Source organism: Calonectris borealis, chromosome 2, assembly GCF_964195595.1.
Source record: "Calonectris borealis chromosome 2, bCalBor7.hap1.2, whole genome shotgun sequence".
In the NCBI taxonomy this organism is placed as follows: Eukaryota; Metazoa; Chordata; class Aves; order Procellariiformes; family Procellariidae; genus Calonectris; species Calonectris borealis.
Window position 1 is genome coordinate 165,822,214 of NC_134313.1, and position 21,507 is coordinate 165,843,720.

Here is a 21,507-nt window from a genome sequence, read left to right on the forward strand (position 1 = left end):
CTTCCTCTGCCTCTGGGTGGGTAAAGCAGCGTTATCTAATATATCCAATATGCCTTCTGTTGCCCCCACTATGAATTAAGCCTGCCATTGAGTACCAGAGTTGCTCTCTCTCCCTGACCCCTATTTTTCCATTCCCCCCCCACCAGCAGCACTGAGATTGCCTGAGGTTTTGTTAACAGGGCAGGAGCAGGGGAATCAACCTCCCCCGGCTCCAGGGCTCTGCTCCCACCACCTCCCCATGTTCCTCCTGGGCGGATGGGCATGCATGGATGCGAACAACTGCTCCTGGAGGTGTGAAACTGCATAGAGCAGTTCTTCTACCCAAACAGCCTGGCTGAAACGGATCTGGTTCAATCCAGCAGTTTCCAGGCATGCAAAAGCCTGAGCATTTTGTTTAACTTCCTTGCCTGCTGGGAAATGGCTAGTGTCTTATCCCCTTTTACAGTTTTTGGCAGGAAATGTGACTCTGGAAAGTCAAACACAACTGACCTGATGACTGGGAGTAGTTGTTACAGGCAAAGGCTTAATGTGAGATCACGCAAAGTCTTTACGCTTGTGATAAATCTCATTTAACTCCCTGGGTTCAAAATCAAACAGGGCATGTACAGCTCTTTGTAAAATCCAAGTTGAAGACTTCCTGGACAGTGGGTGGGTTGTGGTAGCGAGAGATCCCAGCGCTGCACGAGCAGACCCACACCTCTTAGTAGCAGTAACAAACTGCTCAAATAAAAAATGCTCAACAGAGCTCAAATACAGCAGGTACCTCATGTCAAATCCTTTAGCAGCTTTTTGGAGCAAGAGCCACCCTAACGTCTTTATGCGGCATTCTGGATTCACATCTGCTAAGCAAACGAGGGGATGATAATGCAGTGATTTATCCAGGGTGCCCAAACTGTTAAATGGTTAAACATTTGTTTATTTATCTTCAAAGAGAGGATGCTGTACTTCCCAACTGGTTTTGTTTTTAGGGCTGGTGGAAAGCCAGTTCATTACGAGCGCCGCAGCACTCGAGAAATTCTCTCCCCCTGATCTTGGCGTTACTTCAGTTGGGCTTTTTTCGCTGTGTTCTTATCCTGCAGGAAATCTGTGAAGGAGAAAATAGGAAGAAGAAAAAAAAGTAACTCAAAGCCATATGACTTTTATTTTTACAGTCTGAACAAGGAATCTGGAGGGAATGTACCGTGGGACAGAGGTATCTATATATTTGGTATAAATCCAGCAAGCCTGATTTAGTGATCTTTAATGCTGGTGTGACACTGTTAACGTTAGCAGCTCCTGATGCGTATCAGCTTAAGTGAAAGGTGGGGACTTGGACTTGATGTGTTGACCACGCTGATGGATTTATGCCAGAGATCAATCTGGCACAGTAACTGTGATGCAAAATATCAGCAGCAGAGGCAGAAGTGTTGTGTTGATTGATCAGTGTTGACTTTTCACGATGGGATAGGCCCCTTCCTGGTACCTTTCTCTTGCAATATTGTGCTAAGCCTAGGCATGTTACCATGACTTTGGCCTCTTCAGGGATCTGTTTCGTAGAGTACCATGGGATAAAGCCCTGGAGGGAAGAGGGGCCCAAGAAAGCTGGTTAATATTCAAGGATCACCTCGTCCAAGCTCAGGAGCGATGCATCCCAACAAAGAGGAAGTCAGGTGAAAATGCCAGGAGGCCTGCATGGATGAACAAGGAGCTCCTGGACAAACTCAGACACAAGAAGGAAGCCTACAGAGGGTGGAAGCAAGGACAGTAGCCTGGGAGGAATACAGAGAAGTTGTCTGAGCGGCCAGGGATCAGGTCAGGAAAGCTAAAGCCCTGATAGAATTAAATCTGGCCAGGGACGTCAAGGGCAACAAGGAAAACTTCTATAGGTACATTGGTGATAAAAGGAAGACTAGAGAAAATGTGGGCCCTCTCCAGAAGGAAATAGGAGACCTGGTTACCCAGGATTTCGAGAAGGCTGAGGTACTCAATTACTTTTTTGCCTCAGTCTTCACTGGCAAGTGCTCGAGCCTCACCGCCCAAGTCACAGAAGGCAAAGGCAGGGACTGGGAGAATGAAGAGCTGCCCACTGTAGGAGAAGATCAGGTTCGAGACCATCTAAGGAACCTGAAGGTGCACAAGTCCGTGGGACCTGATGAGATGCATCCGCGGGTCCTTAGGGAACGGGTGGATGAAGTTGCTAAGCCACTATCGATCATATTTGAGAAGTCGTGGCAGTCCAGTGAAGTTCCCACTGACTGGAAAAGGGGAAACATAACCCCCATTTTTAAACAGGGAAAAAAGGAAGACCCAGGAAAATACAGGCCAGTCAATCTCACCTCTGTGCCTGGCAAGATCACGGAGCAGATCCTCCTGGTAAGGGTGAGGCACTGGAACAGGTTGCCCAGAGAAGTTGTGGATGCCCCATCACTGGAAGTGTTCAAGGCCAGGTTGGATGGGGCTTTGAGCAACCTGGTCTAGTGGAAGGTGTCCCTGCCCGTGGCAGGGGGGCTGGAACTAGATGATCTTTAAGGTCCCTTCCAGCCCAAACCATTCTATGATTCAAATGGTAGCAACGAACCAAAAATCTGGCAAGAGTGCTGCAAAAGTGGGTAAGAAGTGTAAGGAAGCCCATCTCCTTGTGCTTTCTAACTCTTCAAGGATGTGTGTTTTTTAGAAGTCTGCTTAAAAACAAGTTGTTGTGTTGGTGTGAGGGCTCACATTGCACAATACCAACTGGTTAGAGCTCCAGCACGGAGCAGTACGGACCTCCGTCAGCAATTCCTTGCCATGAAGTGATGACAGCCCAGGGATGCAGGGGAGGGACTGCAGAAAGACAAGCGGAGCCAAGCCTGTGCATCTGGGCCAAGTGACGGCAACGCTCCCTAAATCTTGAAAAGGCACAAGGAGTCAGTTAGGATGGATTTGGAGGAATTATGGGGAGGAATGGGCTGTCAACATAAAGAAGCTGTGGAGTTCTCTCCCAGGTGCAAAATAGAAACCCCCTTTGCTAAACAGGCCTGGTGGGGTGCCTGCGAAAGCCTTGGTCCCTGTGCTGAGGTGCGCATGATGCTCTGCAAAGCCCCAGGGGTTTCCAGGTGGCTCTGCCTGGTGTGGAGGTTCAGGGGCTACAGACAGGGGAGACAACCCTCCCTTGGCAGGAGATGGGACGAGCTGATCCCCGTGATTCTTGGATTTGAGGGCTAGTTTTCCTTCCTCTTTACTTTCGTATAGGGAAGGGGGAGAGAAGAGGGGTATTTGAGTGCAAATTGTTTTCCATATAAGAAGTGTTTAAGTGATGTTGCACCAAGTTCACCCAGGCTGTTTCCCAGATGGCTGAACAAGGCAGTGACGTGATCCAGGGAGGAAATGCCCAGAGGTCAAAGAGGGGAGGTGGGTTTGGATTTTGCATTTTGCTTTGATTGTATTGCAACAAAACTCGGGAGCCCTTTTCTTTTTGGTGTCAACAGAGCACCTGAATACAGTGCACATATCTTAAGATCCAGGGTAGATTGAAGGCCACGTCTGCTAGATGTTGTGTGGCCCCACAGTAACAAACTGTCCCTGTTGCAAAAGCTTTGTAGGATGCCCGTAAGCAGTATTGCATCTCTAGCTCCTCCGTTCCCTTCCATGCAAGTTCAAACCCAGCAGCGTCTCCAGGAGGTCTGTGATCACTGGAACAGTGTCTCTGGAAGAACTTGGATGTGGCAAGTCCTCTCCTTGACCCGTGCCTTTCCCGTGTCCTAGGCTCTCTGCACACTGGCCGGAGCTCTCCGCCCCCGGGGAGCGTTCCCGAAGAGCAGCAGCAGATTGCTCGCCAGGGATCCTACACCAGCATCAACAGCGAGGGCGAGTTCATCCCCGAGACCATGGACCAGAACGTAAGTGGGGCCGCGGTGTGTGGGTTAAGCCGGGACAGCATCAGGCACGAGGGAGGCTGCGCTGTGAGTGCCGTTCCCACCGTTAAATCCGCAGCGAGCCCTGCGCAAGGCGCTCAGGCCAGGTTTTTCCAGGAATGGGTGCCCCCAGGTTTGACATGCTCAAGAAACAGCGGGCCCGATGTCCAGAAACCCTAAAAGCCAGCTGTAGTGGTGACGGCAACGTGCTCAGGCACCTCAGGTAGCTCCGGAGGAGCATAGATCTGGATGCACGTGCATGCCAGCTGCCGGGCCCTCGTGCCCGCAGCCTTCCCAGATCCTGGAGTGCGCCAAGCAATCGATTGCCTGTGATTGCAACAGCCTGGGAATGTCAGCAGCTCTCGCTGTTTCCTGTGTGCTCTTTCTGCCTGAGCTCCGGCTACAGTTCTTGGCTCTGCCCGCAGCCTCTCTCTGTGGTTTTGTCTCTCTGTCCCTCCCCCATATATGTATTTTTTCCTCCCTTAATAAGGAGTTTGTACATTCCAATCCCTCAGTAATAAAAGAGCAGCTAGTTCTTCAGCACAGTGATGAGCAGTACCTCTTCCTCCAGTCAATGTGGTACCCATGATGGGGGACACTCTGGAGTGTCGAGGGAGCAGAGCGGGAGCAGCTTCCACCTCCCTCTCCATTTGCATCTCTGCTCAAGCTATAGCTCCGAAGAGCTTAGTATAGGTCCTGTGAAGCCAGCTGAGTTAGCTGGGCACACAGTTCATTCTTGCAAAGCTCTTGGAAGGGATCCACAATTTGCAGGAGGGACATGGAGGGACATCCGGAAGGCGCTCAGCTCACTCCAGCACACTGCTGTGACGGCCCCCAAGGATCTTGCCTAGGGAGATGTGCATTTCCTACACTCAAACAGCACCCACTTTTGTGTGGAGGCTGTGCCAGTGTTTCCATGGCAAAGTTGTGTTTTCAACGGTTTATTATACAGCCATTAATAAAATAAGAAGTCACTCCGGGTGAGTCTTGGCAGCGTCAGAGTGCAGATGTATCTTGTGCTCCTTGCAGCCAAATGTTGGCTTTCTATTGTTTTCACATGCCTTCCAAACACGTTTGGTAGGATTAAGACAAATTGTGTGTGCGTGCAGGGGGAGGGTCCGCATGAACTCCCTCTTGGGTGTAAATCAGCGCAGCTCCACTGGCTTTTAATGGAACTCCGTTAGTGCTAGCTGAGCCTGCTCCTGATGAAGGTTCCCAGATGCTCTCCTCGCTTTTCCCCAGCATCACACTGTGGGTGGCCTGCTGCCCTTCTCTGGTGAGTTAAATGCAGGAAAAAGGGGATTTGGGAATGGTTTGGTTTTTTCCTCTTCTCATTGAGCAGCCATGCTTTTCCCCATATGGGCTTCACGCTCAGCATGTCCTCATGCTGCAGCTTCCATACGTGCCTCGTGGAAAACCGCTTCCAAGCTAGTGCTTGCTGCCTTTTCGGGGATGCCCCTGTGCAAGCCTGTGATATAACTGCAGTCTTTACCTTGAGACCAGCTTGACAGATGGACAGAGGTTGAGTATGGAGCCTGCCTGGATTCCCAATTCTATGCTTTCGAGAAATGAGTCCATTTCAGCATTATGTTAACTGCTGGGAGAGACCTGGCGTGGCTGGCAGAGGTGGGGAGTGGGGTCTAGCAGGGGTCTTGCTCCTCTTTGGCTGGTGCGCTTTGAAGGATGAGGCTTTGGCATAAAAACTGGGAAGCAGGGAAAAATCTTACTTTCCTATTGGGACTGTCCTGTGAAAACAATGTGAGCTGTTATGACAACCGGTTGAGGAGGTCTAACGCAGGAACGGCACATGGAAAGGGAGGCTGTCCCCGTACACAGGGAAGGAGGAGCGACGTGGGTCTGGGAGCCAGCGAAGGGTGACTCCAGGTGGTGTTTAACCCTCGTTGCTCAGCTTTCCTGGGAACGAGCTGGGCTTGGGGCTGGCTGTGGAGTAGGAGGTAGCGAGTGTCCGCAATGGGTCTGCAGCCAGGAGGAAGCATCGTACCGACCGCAGTACAGCGTGGTCCTGAGCAAGCTCTGCTCCGCGTAGAAGCACACATAGCCCCTAGGTTTGCCACTCAATACAAAACCTCTATTGTTACTAACCGGCTATAAATAACCCCTTCCAGTACAATGTCTCATCCAGGAAGCAACACAAATGCAGCTTTTGACTCACTGAGCTAGTGAGAGCCAAGCCAGTTCCTCTAGCCAAAGGCTGTGATGATGCTTCAGTTATCACCAGAGAGGAAGGCTGGTCTTGTCTGCCAGGGCAGCTTGGGGAAGTCAGGAGTCCAGGGCTGCAATCCTGGCTATGGTGCACAATATCCAGTCGGCCTTGGGCATATCGTTTGTGTCTTGATATTTCCCCCCCGCCCCCCCCGCCAAATACTTTGAGCACTTTGAATCTCATTGACTTCTCAGCATGGTTTGAACATCAGGGTGCTAATTATCTTTGCCTCGGTTTCCCTACTAGCAAATAGCAGTTAGAAAGAACAATAATCCAGAGGGAGCATCATAAATGGATTTTCACTGGGAAGAAAACTTTTGTTAGATTGGATCTCATCTCTACTGGGGCTGGCATCAGCTGGTGTAAATCAGCCGGCTTCAATGGAGCCTTGTTGACCCTGCAGAGGTCTGCTAGTACTGAAGCTTGAAGAGCTCCAGCGCGTGGTTTTATTGCTTTCCCTTTTCTTTCACTGTCAGATGCTTGAAGCTTTCATCAGCCCCGATGAGTCGCTCTCTGGGAGCTGCCAGTCGCTGGACAGATCTGTGGACAGGTGAGTCATGCATGTCACCATGTTCACAAGCCGAAATGCAGCCTCTGCTCCACAGCGGGAGAGGAGTGGGGTCAGTGGCGTGCCCTGAGGTTCCTGTTGGAATGAGGATGCACCTGTGAAAAACAAATTTATCCTGAATGCTAAAAACCAGATCCTAGCACAGACGTCTGTGCAATGGCATGATTTGAATTGCAGTAATCTGAGCTGGACAAAGTAGCTGGGGATATGCAGACAGCCTGGCTTTGTGTGCCCAGGTTTTCTGCTTTGGTCAGATCCCTCTCCTGCCCCTCTGGCTTTCTGCAGTCACCAGGTCAATACTCCGTTAGTCTCTCAATGCCTCCTCCTCCCCGGGCATGCTGTCTGCTCTCCATTGACCGCTTGTAAATTTGGCAGCCCCTGTGCACTGCTAGCAGCCACAGATGTGTCAGTCAAGGTGCTGAGGACACCAGACGAGCAACAACTAAGTTTAGCTTCCCAGCAGGAAGCAACTAGGACATGTTGTACTAACACAGGCTGCAGTTCAATAGTTGGTGCGGCTGGTTGGTCCAAGCTCAAACGTGCACAGCGACGTACATTTGCTGCTGTGCACGATAGGCTGTGTATAAGACACAGCGTCCTTTTGGGAAGCAGTATATCTTTTTTTCCATCTGCATCAAAGATTTTCGTTTTTTTTTCCCCCCGTTGCTTTTGCCGTACAGCATCAAGGCTGTGTTCCGTCAGGTCTGCGTTGTGTTGATTTGATTGTGTAGCGTGCTTCGGGTTTGCAACTCTGTGCGCTTTGGATCTGTCTCAGCATCAAGGTCCATTTCCTTTTTGTGGCTTTTAATAATTTCCTGTGATGTATTTGCTCATTGTTAGAGCTGTATCGAGGCTGGATTCCTTGTGCTCCCAGCCTCAATGCCGCAGCTTCGCTTTTGCATAGACTTTGCTAGGAAGAACAACAGGAGGAGCGCAGCCCGGTTATAACGGTTTATTGTGAACCAAGTGTTAGGCATGTTTGCAGGAGGGTAGTACGGCTTGGTTTCACATACAAAGAAGCAGGCAGCTGTGTTCAGTCGTGGGGTCTAGGAGCTGGAAAAGGCACGAGGAGGGCTATATTCTTCAAAGGCAGGAAGAGGAGTAAGTATGACTATTCCTGCAAAGATTTAGCTGAGCCGTTGCTGCCAATTGCTTGAGATGGCATTAGCCTCAAGAGGGCAGAGCTAGTCACCAGACATGGTGACCAGTCTGATGCTAAGAAATAACACGACAAATTCCTCTTCACCGTAGCAAACATGTCGTGATCAGCTTTAACATAAGTAGATTTCAGAGCACTTTACAAAGCAGATTTCTACTACTATGCCCATTTTGTTAAAAGGGAGAGTGGAAAAGCAACCTGTCCAGATAACCCTGCTGGCCCTTACAGAGGCTGGGGTGAAGTTAGGATTGCTGAGATCCTCTTGCAGTGCTTTATCATCCTCTCAATGTAGTTTAAACACCTTGGGCCTTGAAGCACCAAACCCTCACCCTTCCCTCCTGGTCTCCTGGGAAGGTGTGCGTGCCCAGTAGTGGTATGGACCCTCCTCTGTGAGGAAGGTGGGGGATGATGTTGCAGAGAAGGGAAGACCCGCTTGAGTCAAGCGTCACTGAATGACTCTGGCAGCAACTAAGCCACGTTCACAGAAAGCAGAGTTGCGTGGTTGAACACTTGACGTTGAGGGAAGAGAAATCTGCATCCCTCCTTCTGTGCCATCTTGTGCATAGGTGTCATGGTGTGATCCTTGGCTGCTTCATTTCAGCCTGGTGACTGGGAGTTTTCTGCAGTATCCCTTTTGTTTGCCACAGGAACAAGCTGTGATCCAGCAAGAAAACAGTCTTCATTCTTGTGCAGGTTGAGGATGGGAGCCCAGTCGGGTAGACTTGGCTGATCAGTGATCAGTGTGTCTTGTGGTATAGCCTGTGCTTTCTGTGTGTAATCCTAATTCATTCCACAGCCTTTCCGATATAATAAAGTGTATCACCTTTTTTTTTTTTTTTTCCATCCCTTTTCAGCCCTCCCTTTACCCAAACCCCTGTTCCTGGAAGGAAGAGCCATCCCAAAGATAGTCTTGATTGCATGGGTAAGCACTCTTGGAGGTTTGTATTTGCTTAGAAGTATAAAAAGCATGTTATAAAGAAACTGGATAAAGGCTATTAGAGGGGTGACACTGCATGAAAAGTAATTAAAAACAATCAAGCAAACCAGCTCCATTGCTTAGGTTACACTGCAAAATGACCCTGCAATGATCAAACATGAATGTTCTCTAAAATCAAAAGACCCAGAGCATCAAACACAGTCAGGGCTGCTCTTGTCATCATTAACCCTTCTTGGCTCCGCAGCAACAGTGGTAGCACTGAAGAACCTTTGGGCCTGGTTTGGGAATCAGTTTACAGCAACAGCAATCCAAACTGGGTAGCAAGGGCCCTGAAGTAAAAGGATGCAAGCAAGTAAAGCTGTTGAAAGATCAGAGATGAGCTCTGTGTTGGAAGAAGGTGCTGAGGGGGCCTTGCTCTTGTATTTGGAGACAACTGGGAGGTGCTGAGAAGCTGCAAACAGCCTTGTGGCATCACCTTTTGTCTCTGTTAGTACCCGTGAGTTGCACTTTCAGGATCCTGACTTCCTACATAGCAAAATCCGAGTCCCAAACTCTCCAGGGAGTTACACCTTTTCCGCTTGCATTAATAATAATCTGTAATACAGCAAATGCTGTTAGAGAAGGTGTATTGGTAACTTGCAAGGATCATAGGTTACTGCTTAATCACTTATAAACATCCAGCTGGTTAAATCATGGAAACTGTAATATTGTAATGACTTTCACTATTAAAAATGAACAAATGGCAGTCAGCCTGTAGCATGATAACTCATTTCTGGCCTGAGGCAGGATTTCTAGATTGAAATGTAGAGATGAAGCTGCAGTCAGTCCATGTCGCTGAAGGTTTTAATACATCCCTAGTGGTAGGGGAGGCATTTTTCTTTGAGACACCACTCGGCATCATCGCTCACACGTGGCTTGCTGAGAACCTCTTGACCTGTCCTTGTTGCTTTTCTTGCTGACCATATTTCAGCCATTATGCGCTCCTCTTGCGCACTGCTGTAATGGGGAAATCATGCTGAAGCGTGGCTGAGGCCAGGAATGGTCTCCAAGGAGCGGCTGCTGGCCCCAGGCTAAGACAAACAATCAGAACGGACTGTGTCATTAGAGTTGGATGGAGGAAAAACAGGAGGTGAAAGATGGGGGGGAAATGACAGATATTTTAATCTCAAGTTATTCAGTGCTACCAGCAATGGCTTCCTGTGCTGCGTTTTTTTATTAAAAAAATATGTCCTTATCTCACATGTCCATCCATCTCTCTCATAATCTCATGTCTAATCTAAACTCTGATGGTCTTTAATCCCTTCTGTATCTTCTAAATCTGTCTTTCTAGCATTTAATCAAAGTAAATATACAAGTTTGGACCTCTGGGGGTATAAATTGGTCTCTGGCTTTCAGAGGTCAGGAGTCGCATCTGAGAAGAAAGAGGGGAGGGATTGTCCCATGTTAGCCAAGTGCTGGATTTTTGCATTTCCCTGGAAATAGCTGATATCAGACCAGAGGTTTTGGAGTAGATGGATCTGGGCCTGACCTTGCCTGGAAGTTCTGTTTCCATGCTAGTTTTTGTATTTTCCATGTGCAAATAAGATGTTTAGTGCCCTGTCTTGGAAACCAGGCATGGTCTATGTTAATCCCCTGCCTTGTATTTGAACAGTGTGGGCCAGGGTCCATAAAGTCAGCAGTTAAACCTCATTGCTTTTAGAGGGATCAAGACTAGTGTGTCTAACCTTTATTTTCCACTAAGGTGTATGTGACTGTGGACAAATTTCAGAGTAACCTTTGGGGAATGTAGGGTCGTGTAAATGAACAGCTTGTCACCTCGTTCTTGCCTGTAATTTTGCGTGAAGACCAGGACACTTTCCCATAAGAAACGCTCTGGGCATTTGATACTAAGCTCATGTCAGAAACGCGTCTCTTCTTCCTTCCTGTCAGATTTCGACATCCCATTCTGCGAGAGGTTTGGGAAAGGTGGGACCTTCCCGAGGCAGTACCACCTCTCCCAAAGTCGCAAGGACTACAGTGATGGTAAGAAAATGATGGAGGGTCTGGGAGGGAGGTGCTTGGTCCAGGATCTTGATGGCTTGTGACAGTGCCTAGGACTGGAGAGACTTGGGAGGGAGAATTTTCTAATAAAAGGAGAAGAACCAAGTAATTTGGGATTCACTTGTGTTTCCTGAAGAGCATGCTCTGTGAGACCTTGCGGGTCTGCTCTTGGGAAGTGCTGAGCATCTACAGCATGTATGACAGTCAGTGCTCAACTCCTCCTCTGCTTTTACCTAGTGTTTTAACTTAGCCACATCGATGGGAAGCATTTCTCATCCCTGGCGATACCAACCTTTCTGCTCCCCTAAATTGCTTGCTTTTGAGGATGCTGATTTGTGACCTTTACAGCAGGTTTCTCGCAGAGCTGTACGAAATCCCCTAGCAATTTCAGGGTAGCAGTATCTGTTCACATCTCTGTTTTAAGCTGGGGAGCTCTGAGCTTTGGGGACCACTCCATCACCTCGTTGCTGCTCCTTCTTTTGCTGTGTGAGACCGCAAGTGGTGTGAGGCAAAACTGAATAAGGATCAAATTCCCTTGGAAAAAAAATACTGAGGACATGCAGACAGCATATTGAGCCTTCCAGAATGAACTTCATCTCTCACTGACACCACCCTTGTGCAAGCAGTTATCACAAGATCTGGCATTGCTTGTGTGGTCATTTGTATTACGGGATGACAGGGATAATTTGCAGTGTAAATCTCTGCTTGTTCAGAGTTTAATTGTGATTAACAACCGACAAAAACCCTAATGTAATTAAACTGTTGCAAACCCCTCTGGAAACATCTGCATTAGATGTAGTGCCTGCTGTTAACAACTCTTAAATTGAATTAAAAACATTCACAGGACTTTGCTTCAGTTTCATTAAACTTGTTTTGTTTCATTCGAAGAGGTGCATCACTGGATCTGGGCAGCGACATGAGAAGGTGGTGATAGGTAGATCCAAGCTGGTATGTGTGTTCTTGCCATAACTCTCCCCCTTTTCTCCTACAGGCCGGAGGACTTTCCCCAGGAGTTACTTCCCACAGGAGAACCTGTTTCAGCTTGTCCCTTCTAGCCGAACCAAGAGCTTTAATGGGGACAGCAAGCTCAGCACCTTGCAGTACGATGAGTACAGGCCCAAATGGTGGAACAATTGTGAAAAAGGTCTGCAGGTCTTCAGCACCTCCCCTACGAAAGCTAGGAACTGTAAGTGAATCAAAGCCACGAGTGTCTGAGGTCTCGGTACATCTGGGTGTCGACACAAAATTGAGTTATCGTCACCTGCTGAGTTAATGGGCATCAGCTAAGCTAACCATGTGTGAATGCACCCTGATTCCATCACCAACACGAGGCACGCTGCGCTAGCTTACGTCTCAATGCAGATGATTTAATACTACACACTGTATCTTAGCTTGGCCTTCACTTGAGGGTGCGTATGGGGTCAGCTGGTTTTCATTACTTGCTGAGTTGCAGAAAATTGCTTTTGTGTTGGAGTGTCAGTGTGCTCGCACAGCAGAAGCTTCCAGGAGACTTGGGATGCAGGAGCGAATGGTTCCAGAGGTTTTGCAGGCTGCTCTGGTATTGCAAGACTGCCCATACTGTAGGAATTGGTGCATTCTGGGCCTGTTCAGTGATGGATAACAACCTAGAAATGACTAGTGAGATAAAACTCTTTACTGGTCCCTGCCTGGGTTGCTGCTCAGCCATGCTAACCACTCCTATATCAGAGGAAAGTTCAACGTTAGCTAAGAAAGCAGTTTCTAGAGGAAGGACTCTAAAGAAATACGACTTTTCTGGGACTTGTTTCTGTTTATACTAATGCAGACTGGGAGACATCCCCCCCAACACCAGTAGCACTCGTGCAATTAAAACTGGTTTGTCGTGGTGCCCCTGGGAGAGGGTGGCTCACTGCTTGCCTTGGGGAGCTCATTGCGAGCCTGATCTGCACTCTGTAGGGTCAGATGGACCTTGATGCTGAAGTCTCCCTGCTGTGCTCTTCTTTCAACCCTCTCCTCTCTTATGTAGCCCTGCAGGCACCTGTGAACTGGAGGCTGGGGAAGCTGCTGGGAAGAGGAGCTTTTGGGGAAGTTTATCTCTGCTACGATGCCGACACTGGCCGGGAGCTGTCGGTGAAACAGGTGCCTTTTGACCCCGACAGTCAAGAAACGAGTAAAGTGAGTACCAGGGCAGGACTGCGTTCTGCAGCGTGCTGGGGGATTGTGGGCTGGAGGCTAAGGGTGGAGATGGCGGCAGGGTCTGTGTCCCTGCTGGAAGGCAGTGTGTAAAGACAGTGTGTGGTGTTTGCCCTCTTTGGCATTGTCCCGAATGGCTTGTGGGACCAGTCAGTATGCTCTGGTGATTTCTCTGCCTCCCAGTTCCTTGGTCATGTTGGGCCCCTCTGTCTCGGGTACAGGTCTGTCTGCTCTTCCTTAGTTTTAGCCTTCTTGCTCCCTTCACCTTCTTCCTCTTCTGGGCTCTACATTAGCTTGCCAGTGTCTTCATTCACACCTTTCCAGAAAAACTCCTTGAGCACAAGTAAGTAAGTAAAACCTGTCTCAAATCCAAGCCCTTGTGTATCCCATCTCTTTACCTTCTTACCCGTCTCTTCAAACACTGGAACAGACTTCCTAGAGAGGTGCTCGACGCCCCAAGCCTGTCAGTGTTTAAGAGGCATTTGCCCTTAACAACATGCTTTAACTTTTGGTCAGCCCTGAATTGGTCAGGCAGTTGGGCTAGAGGATCGTTGTGGGTCCCTTCCAACTGAAATAGTCTCTTCTGTTCTATTCTTAGGGCAGCACTCCTCATTTCTGAGCCTCACGTGGCTGATGTCCTTGTGGGCAGCTTCACAGGTGCTATGAAAAGAGTGCTCAGCGTCGAGCGATATTTGGATAATATTGCCAAAGTAACCATTCCCTTTCATTATGAAGCACGTCTGTTTTGTTGCAGGAGGTGAATGCCTTAGAATGTGAGATTCAGCTGTTGAAGACTCTCCGTCACGACAGGATAGTGCAGTACTATGGGTGCTTGCGGGATCCTGAGGAGAAGAAACTGTCTATCTTTGTTGAATACATGCCAGGGGTAAGTGTGGTTCCTGCTAAAGATTATCCTGAGAGACAGAGAACAGATTTAGACTGCCCTGGAGTTTGGTGAAATTTGGATCTGGAGTTAAACTGTTCAGCTGAGCTGCTCTATATCTGATGAGCCAAACCAAAACAGTGGATGCATCCCTAAGGCTTGGGAAAGCTTAGGTTGTGAGTCAGTTGTCACGGTGAAGCCCCTCAACGTGCAGTGGGTGAAATCAAAAGCCTTGAAGGCAGGTTTTAGGTTTGAATCCTGGAGCAGGGTGTGTTCACAGTCTGGAATCTGAACTTGGTGAATGTGGGACATGATCCAGATCTGGCTCCAAATGCTGTGGCCTGAGCCCATCCTTAAGTATTTATTGCAAATCCCTGCAGGAAAAGCTAATAGTACAACTGTCCACCCACAGCTGTCACCAATTATTTACGGCTTTCAGCACGTGTGTATTAGAAACAGTGTTACTCACTTGTAAGTCTTCTCCTGTTCAGGACAGAACTTTTTGTTGGTAGCATTATCCTCTCATGCAGGAGTGGCTTCAATTTGTGACTTTGCTGATATAGGATGAAATAGCCCTAGGGAAAAAGAAGATCAGAAAACTTTGAGAGAGTCTAAGCAGGGGCCGGAGAATGTACGCAGATTAGTTGAACACCTCTTTCTCTGTTTGCGAGCATGTGAATTACATCAGCCATCTAGACAAAGTCATCGGTTGGTATAAACCAGCATAATGCTATTTACATTGCCGGAGGATCTGGTCTCCCTAAGTCCCGCCTGTCCAGCTGGATTCATTCCCCAGAGTGTGGGAGAATAAACCCTTGTTTATACAGAGATTTGTAAGGTCAGAAGGGACTATTAAGTCATCTGGTCGCACATAATCTTGGTCATTAGTAAATGTGCTAGAAGCTCTCCTAACGCATCTTGCACGTGAGTAATCAGGTGGACTTCCACACGTCTGAGTACCTTCCAAGCCCTGTCCGCCCTCTCTCCCTGCGGGCAGGCATCTCACTTTCAGGCCTTATGACGAGGCATGGACCCAGAGGAGCAAACCCCAGGAGTTTCAGCAGTCCCCTTGCCTCTTATTCTGCAGTGTGCCGATGTTTGTTAGCAGCCAGGAAACCAACATTTGATGCTGGGGCAGTGTCCAGCAGGGCTGGAAGTTGAATGTTTGTTTTTTTAATGATAAACCAGAGCTCTGACCAAATACAGATTGACTTTTGTGCTGCAATGACGGCTCATTTCGCAAAAGCAGCTCAGGGCTTTGGTTTCCAAGGCCAGTGGAAGTGAATGAGTTCCCAAACCTTGCAGGACAGCAGCTCCACAATGCTGGATCTGGCCAAGCTTCTGATTTAACACAGCCAGCTTGGCAAAATCTTCACGGCGCCAAGCTTGGGTGCACCGTTAGCCTGGCATTCTTATGACTGCCTCCATTCAATAGCTGAGACTCTATTTTCTGTCCTGCCCTGCCCGTAAACCATTTTTTTGAATTTATGCTTGGAAAACAGAATGGTCTATTTGATCACAGGCCTTGAAGACCCTGTTTCCCCTTCTTCAGTATCATGTTTGATGTCCCCCTTTCAGGGTGAGGGAGGCCAGGATTAGAAAGCTTGTTTGGGTTGTGGCTGAGGGAATATACCCTGCATACAAGTTGCACAAAGGGGTAATTTCAGAGCATCTCGGGTATCTTCAGCAGCACTGTGAAAGGGAAAGGAGAGGCCCATCAACAGGATCACCACCAACCTCAAAAGAAGGCCAAAACAGTAGCTGGGCAGAGCAACAGCAGAGGTGGGTGGATGTGGAAAAGCTGATAACAGTTTGAGTGACTGACTTGGAGCAGAGTATCCCACTGTTCCCAGAAGAGGAGGACTATGGCAATCTTGGATCAACCCCAGAGCTGCAGGACAGGCAGAAACAGGATGAGTTTTCCCCTCCTACTCTTCAGCCAACCTGAATGCTGGAGGTAGATCTGGGTGCGACCTCTCTGATTGAACCCCAAATCTGCCTCTGGTTCATCCCTGCTAAAACCCAGCTCTGGCAGAGTGAGGGACATCATTTCGAAGTGAACAGAAAATATAGCTAACACCAAGGGGATCAACCTCTTGCAGATGATAGATGTCTGCACCCCTGCTTCCTTTCCTCTTTGATCAATAAAATCAAACCAGTAGGAGCCTGCATGCCTGGGTCAGAAATTCAAGTCTTATCAAATTGTCTACCCTGGGTCTTCTTGTTGAAGCAGTCCCATGTGGTGCTGATCATGTCCCTCATGAGTCTGTCTGCCTCATGGCAGTGGGTAGTCCTTGATGTGAAAAGTTGTGGGGGCAGGCTTCATAGAAGACTGACTCATCAGCTTGGCCCTGAAAAATTGGTTGAGTTGATCCTCTCACTTGAGTTGTAACTCCTCATCGGTTTGGTCCTTCTCCATGAGCTATTGGGGACATCCAGCCACTAGAGGGGGAAAAAGATCTGTGGTGGCAAAAGTGGTGGCAAAAAGTAGCACTGATACCCATCAGAGACCATACCTCTTTCTCCACTGGAATCTGGGACACTGGGGACAAGTCCTTGCTCCATTCAGCACTTAATGGATTTTTATCTCGCTGTTTCTACAGCAGAGGTTTGGGGTTTTTTTGAGCTGGAAGGTAGAGTGGTCAGGAAAGTTTAAAAAGTCACTGTGACATGATGCATCTTGTTCTGCTGGTCCTTACAGTTGACGTATGTTGTTTCTTTGCAACAGGGCTCAATAAAGGACCAGCTAAAAGCTTACGGTGCTCTGACCGAGAATGTCACACGGAAGTACACCAGGCAGATCCTGCAGGGAGTCTTCTACTTACACAGCAATATGATTGTCCACAGGGACATTAAAGGTTAGTAGATAATACTCACATGAGAGAGGCTTATTGCTTGCTTGGATTTGTTCAACCCAACCTCCCCCTACCCCAGTATAAATTCTTGTGCAAAACATAGTGCTGGGGTCTGGTATTTGAAGTATTTTTGCCCCTGGCCTTCACCAACTTGAACCATGAGAATCTTGAACAAGCAGCGGAACGCAAAATTTTGTGCTGTCTTCCTGCTTGGGAAGCCCAGAATAAGTACTCTTGAGAGGGATTATTGTTAACTGCCCTTACACATCTAAAAACCTGGTGTAACATACCCAAGAATTGAGAGGCCCTGGCATTCAGGGGGATCTGAGGCTCTGTTCTGCTGTCTGCATGGGGGGAGGATGATCTGTCATCTCCCATTCACTACTCACTTTTGGGAAACCTGCTGAGACTATCCAGGAGAGCTGATGGGAGTCAACCCTCTTGGAGAGCAGCTGTCTTAAGAGAGGCGGGTTTTGCGTAATGCTGAGTCCAGACCCATCATGTCCAGCTCTTTGCCTTTGCCCTTCCTGTTCTCCTCACTGTAGGCACTTCAACTTGGGTTGCTGCTTCATCTCTTGGGGTTTTTGTTTTTGCTTTTCACCCCTAGGTGCCAATATTTTGAGAGATTCTGCTGGAAATGTGAAACTTGGTGATTTTGGGGCCAGCAAACGCATCCAGACCATCTGCATGTCTGGAACTGGGATTAAATCTGTCACGGGAACACCATACTGGATGAGCCCAGAGGTTATCAGTGGAGAAGGCTACGGAAGGAAAGCTGACGTGTGGTAAGGAATAGAGTAGAAACCCCACCACTGCTGCTTAAACAAATGATCCCTTTGGGAAGTTGGAATGGGAGCAACAGGTATAGCTAGTAGTTGGAAGATGGAACAGGGCAAAGGATGGAAATGGGAGCTAAATGTTAGGATCAACTGTGCAGATATCCAGAGGGAGCATGTTGTAGCTGAAAGTCCCAAAACAAGAGCACTCAAAATCACAACTTGCTTTTGGAAGCTTTTATGATATCTGAGGGCCATGCGCAGCTCGACCCCGTAGCTGCTCTTTAATTCTGTAAAGCAGCTTGATAACAAAGTTTGCTAAAAGAGCTGTTGAGTTTTGGTGGCCCTGATTTTAGGTCAGCTAAACCCAGCTTGGAGGCTCAGGGGGATCTTGTGCGGCCTCTCAAAAACTGCTGCTGGGTGTTTGCACGTGGCTCAGGCATGAAGACAACCAAAATCATTGGGTGCTTGTGAATGATTTGGTCTGTGGAGATCCACAGATCTCAGCTGGAGCCTAAAAGAGCTGGGATAACGCTATTAATCCTCCCAATAAATGGGGAGGAAGCACTGTTTTTGCAGTGTACTTTCCATTTGGTGCGCAGGCAAAGTAGGGTCAACAAAAACTAGTCCCCCCACCGGAGGCCTGGAGGGGGAAACCTAGGGAGTCCTTAGCAAGCAGCCCTGCACCATCTGCTCCGGCTGATGGGAGGGTTCAATTTTTTAGGAGCAACTACGAATGGAGGTGGCAGAGAGGGTCCCTGCTGAGACGACGACTCCTCAGCAAGCACAGGGAAACCTCTCAGGCTCTTTGCTGCTCATCTGACGTGCTCCTTCTCAGATGCACGTCGGCGATGAAGTTGGATGTAGGTGAACACGTTTCATTCTGGCTCAGCTTCCTGGGGAACCACGTGCTATTGCTGAAACCATGGTGTCTAAATTTGTGCCAGGGTTTCCCTTCAGGGCATGCTCCGATAAGGTCTCTTGCATGCTTTTATGAAACTTAGTATCTGCCAGTTAACATAGGCAGAAATGCCACCAGCTTTAGGGTGAGGCTTGCAAGTTCACTCTCGCTAGTGGGAGCGGAGAGCCCTGTGCCAAGGACCTGTGAGCTTCAGGGGGCCACGCGTACGGAGACGTGCGCCCATTTCTCACACGGGTTTGCTCCCTGCGCAGTCCGTTCCAGGCAGGCGCAATCCTAGAGCCGATTAGACTTCAGATGCACAGCCACCCCAGCCCCTTACCCGCTGTCTCACCCCTGCGTGCTTGGCGTTGTTGCAGGAGCGTGGCCTGCACCGTGGTGGAGATGTTAACGGAGAAGCCGCCGTGGGCAGAGTTCGAAGCCATGGCGGCTATTTTTAAAATCGCCACCCAGCCGACCAACCCCCAGCTCCCTGACGGCGTTTCGAACTCCTGCCGCAACTTCCTCAAGCAGATCTTCGTGGAGGAGAAGCGGAGGCCGACGGCCGAGGACCTGCTGAGACACCCCTTCGTCAACTGCGGGCTCTGAGCCCCTGGCAGCGGGGATGGGGAAACGCCGGCGGGAGGGGGGCGGCCGCCAGACCCGTGGCCTTTTGCGCTCTGCGGTTCAGACCTCCGCCCTGGGCTGTCCTGGCGGTGGCCCCCGCCGGTCCCTTCTTGCTCAGCACCCGCCACGTTGTTGGATTTCCAAGCTGCGCTCGGGACTGTCGACGCCGGGAATTCAGAGCGAGGGATTTCCCGGACTGTGCGGGTGCTGGCCTAGGACCAAGTAACCTTCTTGCTGCCAGCGATGTCGGGGTCGTCCCCCCTCACCGTGTTACCTATCTCGTGGGGAAAGTGCGGCGAATGGGATCCGTCCCCCCCCAGCACGACGGCGACGCTGGCAGCATCCCTTGGGAGCAGCGGAGGAATAAGATGCTTGGTGGCGATCACCACCTTTCACAGGGGAACAGGCACGGGCTTCAGCCAAGCCGGAGGAGATGATCCTCAGACCACAGAGTCGGGGGGACCCGCGTGTCCCCATTCACAAGGGGACCGAACCTTCCTGGAGGTCGCAGCCAGCGTCTCCAGCGGGGCGGCGTTTAATACTGTTCTGTGCCTTAAGCGGTTACAATCACGGAGTGATGCCCGACTCGGCACAAAGCACGGAGTCGGGCTCAATGATGCAGCAGCCGTGTTGACTTTGCCTTTGTGCGCGTGTGTGTGTGCGCGTGTGCACGCGTGTGTGTGCGGATCTTGGAAGAAGGGGTCTTCTCGGAGTGCAGGAGGTCTCTGTGGGGTACATCCACAGATGGATGCCTGGGACCTCTGCCGTGGGCCGTGCAGAGGGGTGTTTAAAAGCTGTCGATGCCTGCAGTGGGCAGGGCTGAGCACCAGCCAGTTTGTGCTGGGAACCATCAGGGTTCGGGTGGGAGCTGGACGGGATCTTGGCGAGGGCAGCTCTCTTCTCATAGCCGTAGCCCTGCTAACCCATGCCCATGCCGCTGTGCTGGGGCTGGAGGGATGCCAACGCATTTTGGAAGCGGAGCTGCAGGAGGAGCCCAGTGGGTCACCGTAAAACCCAAGGGGGTGCCTAAAATTAGGCAGAGAGGACCAGCGCCAGTGAGTCTGAGCTGCCGAGGGCTGGGTGCCTTCTCCTCCATGCCTCCTGGGACCAGCCCTGGGTGCAGGGAAGGGGGATGTCACCTCCACGGTGGTGCCCAAGGGAGAAGCTGCAGGACTATGAAGCCTCAGACCGAGAGAGCAGAGCTGCAGTGGTCGAGGGCAGCTGGAAACCGATTTCTTCCGCAGTATTTTGAAGTTGTAGGAGAAAACCGGCCAGTTGAAAGCAGAGTTGGGCTACAGCCTCTTTGACCAGCACTACCCTGCTGGAAAACCCAGGCAGGGAACATGCATAGAGTCCCTGGAAGCTAATTAATTAATCAGATCTTGGTTATTTTGGACAAATTAATTGCACCATCCCACCTCCCCTTTCCTTGCAGCATTAGCTATTTCCACCCAGCTCAGCAAAGGGTTAAATAAGCAGTTACTGGGAGGTTGCCATCTTCAGGCCAGCGTGTCAAACACAGGTTTATTTTAATATTGTTTTTAACTGAAAATGAAAAGTGTTGTTTGGACTGAAGAGGAAATTGAGAAATTCGTTGTTCATGTGACTTCACACATCCTTGAATTCTTCCGCGTGGAAGAGATCAAAACTTCGCACCGCTGGTGTGGCGGTGGGAGCGTTTCCTCGTCCACAGCTCCAAAGAGAGAAGCAAAAATTAGAGTTATTTCAGTTTAAAAAAACAAAACAAAACAAAACATTGGTAGTTTAGGGCAAATTAAAAAAAAAAAGCTAAATATAAACTTGCCTGCAAAGCTGCAGAGGCCCGTTATTCCCCAGGCTGGGCTGCGGTGGAGCCGGGGGGCTGCGGCGGGGGATTGTGCCAGCGGAGCACAGTGGTGATGGGCAGCTCTCCCCCGGGGGGGATAAAGTCGTCTCCTTTCTCCGAGGGGGAATGAAGAATTTTATTCTGTGAATAGGACCAAATCCATCAGTCTGTTCAGTAATATGGGATGGATGGAAAAAAATAGAAGGAAAAAAAATAGTCAGTGTTGGCTGGGAAGGGTTTTGTCGGAAGAGGGTAACAAAGTGTGTTTTCACCAAAGCTAAAAAAAACACCACCCCATTTTTAAGCTGTTTTCTCCTCTTTCATTGAATCTGTTCGGGTTTGATTTTCTCAGCCCTTCAGTGGTGGGTGGGTGTTTTTCCTTCTTTCCAAAGCCTTGAAAGCAAAAACGGGGTTCCCGGCCGCTCTGGGATGGGGCTGCCCCAAAACGCTCCCAGGGCCCCCAGATCCTCCCGTGGATGGATGCGGCTCGTGTGTGTGTGTGTGTGCGCGCACGTGTGTGTGCGCGCACGTGTGTGCATACGTGTGTGTATGCGACTCGCTCCTCAGGTGCCTTTGCCTTTTTATTTTTTAAAACCCTTGCAGTGTTCTGATGTACAGAATGAAACTAGGAAAAGAGAATGTAATATTATGCCATGTAAAGTTGTTTTTTT

At 49.4% G+C, this 21,507-nt stretch overlaps 1 protein-coding gene across 1 annotated transcript in view; it reads left to right on the plus strand.

Annotated features, from left to right (window-relative positions):
- The window catches only part of LOC142079661 (mitogen-activated protein kinase kinase kinase 3-like), an 85,932-nt gene extending 64,452 nt beyond the window's left edge, over positions 1-21,480 (plus strand). Inside the window, exons 8-17 of the mRNA XM_075144264.1 lie at positions 3,724-3,857; positions 6,573-6,646; positions 8,678-8,745; positions 10,690-10,782; positions 11,792-11,986; positions 12,806-12,954; positions 13,727-13,858; positions 16,584-16,713; positions 17,318-17,495; positions 18,765-21,480. Coding sequence (XP_075000365.1) covers positions 3,724-3,857; positions 6,573-6,646; positions 8,678-8,745; positions 10,690-10,782; positions 11,792-11,986; positions 12,806-12,954; positions 13,727-13,858; positions 16,584-16,713; positions 17,318-17,495; positions 18,765-18,993 — 1,382 coding nt within the window. The 3' untranslated portion in view covers positions 18,994-21,480. The remainder of the gene's footprint in view (positions 1-3,723; positions 3,858-6,572; positions 6,647-8,677; positions 8,746-10,689; positions 10,783-11,791; positions 11,987-12,805; positions 12,955-13,726; positions 13,859-16,583; positions 16,714-17,317; positions 17,496-18,764) is intronic.
- The last annotated feature ends 27 nt before the right edge of the window (positions 21,481-21,507 follow it).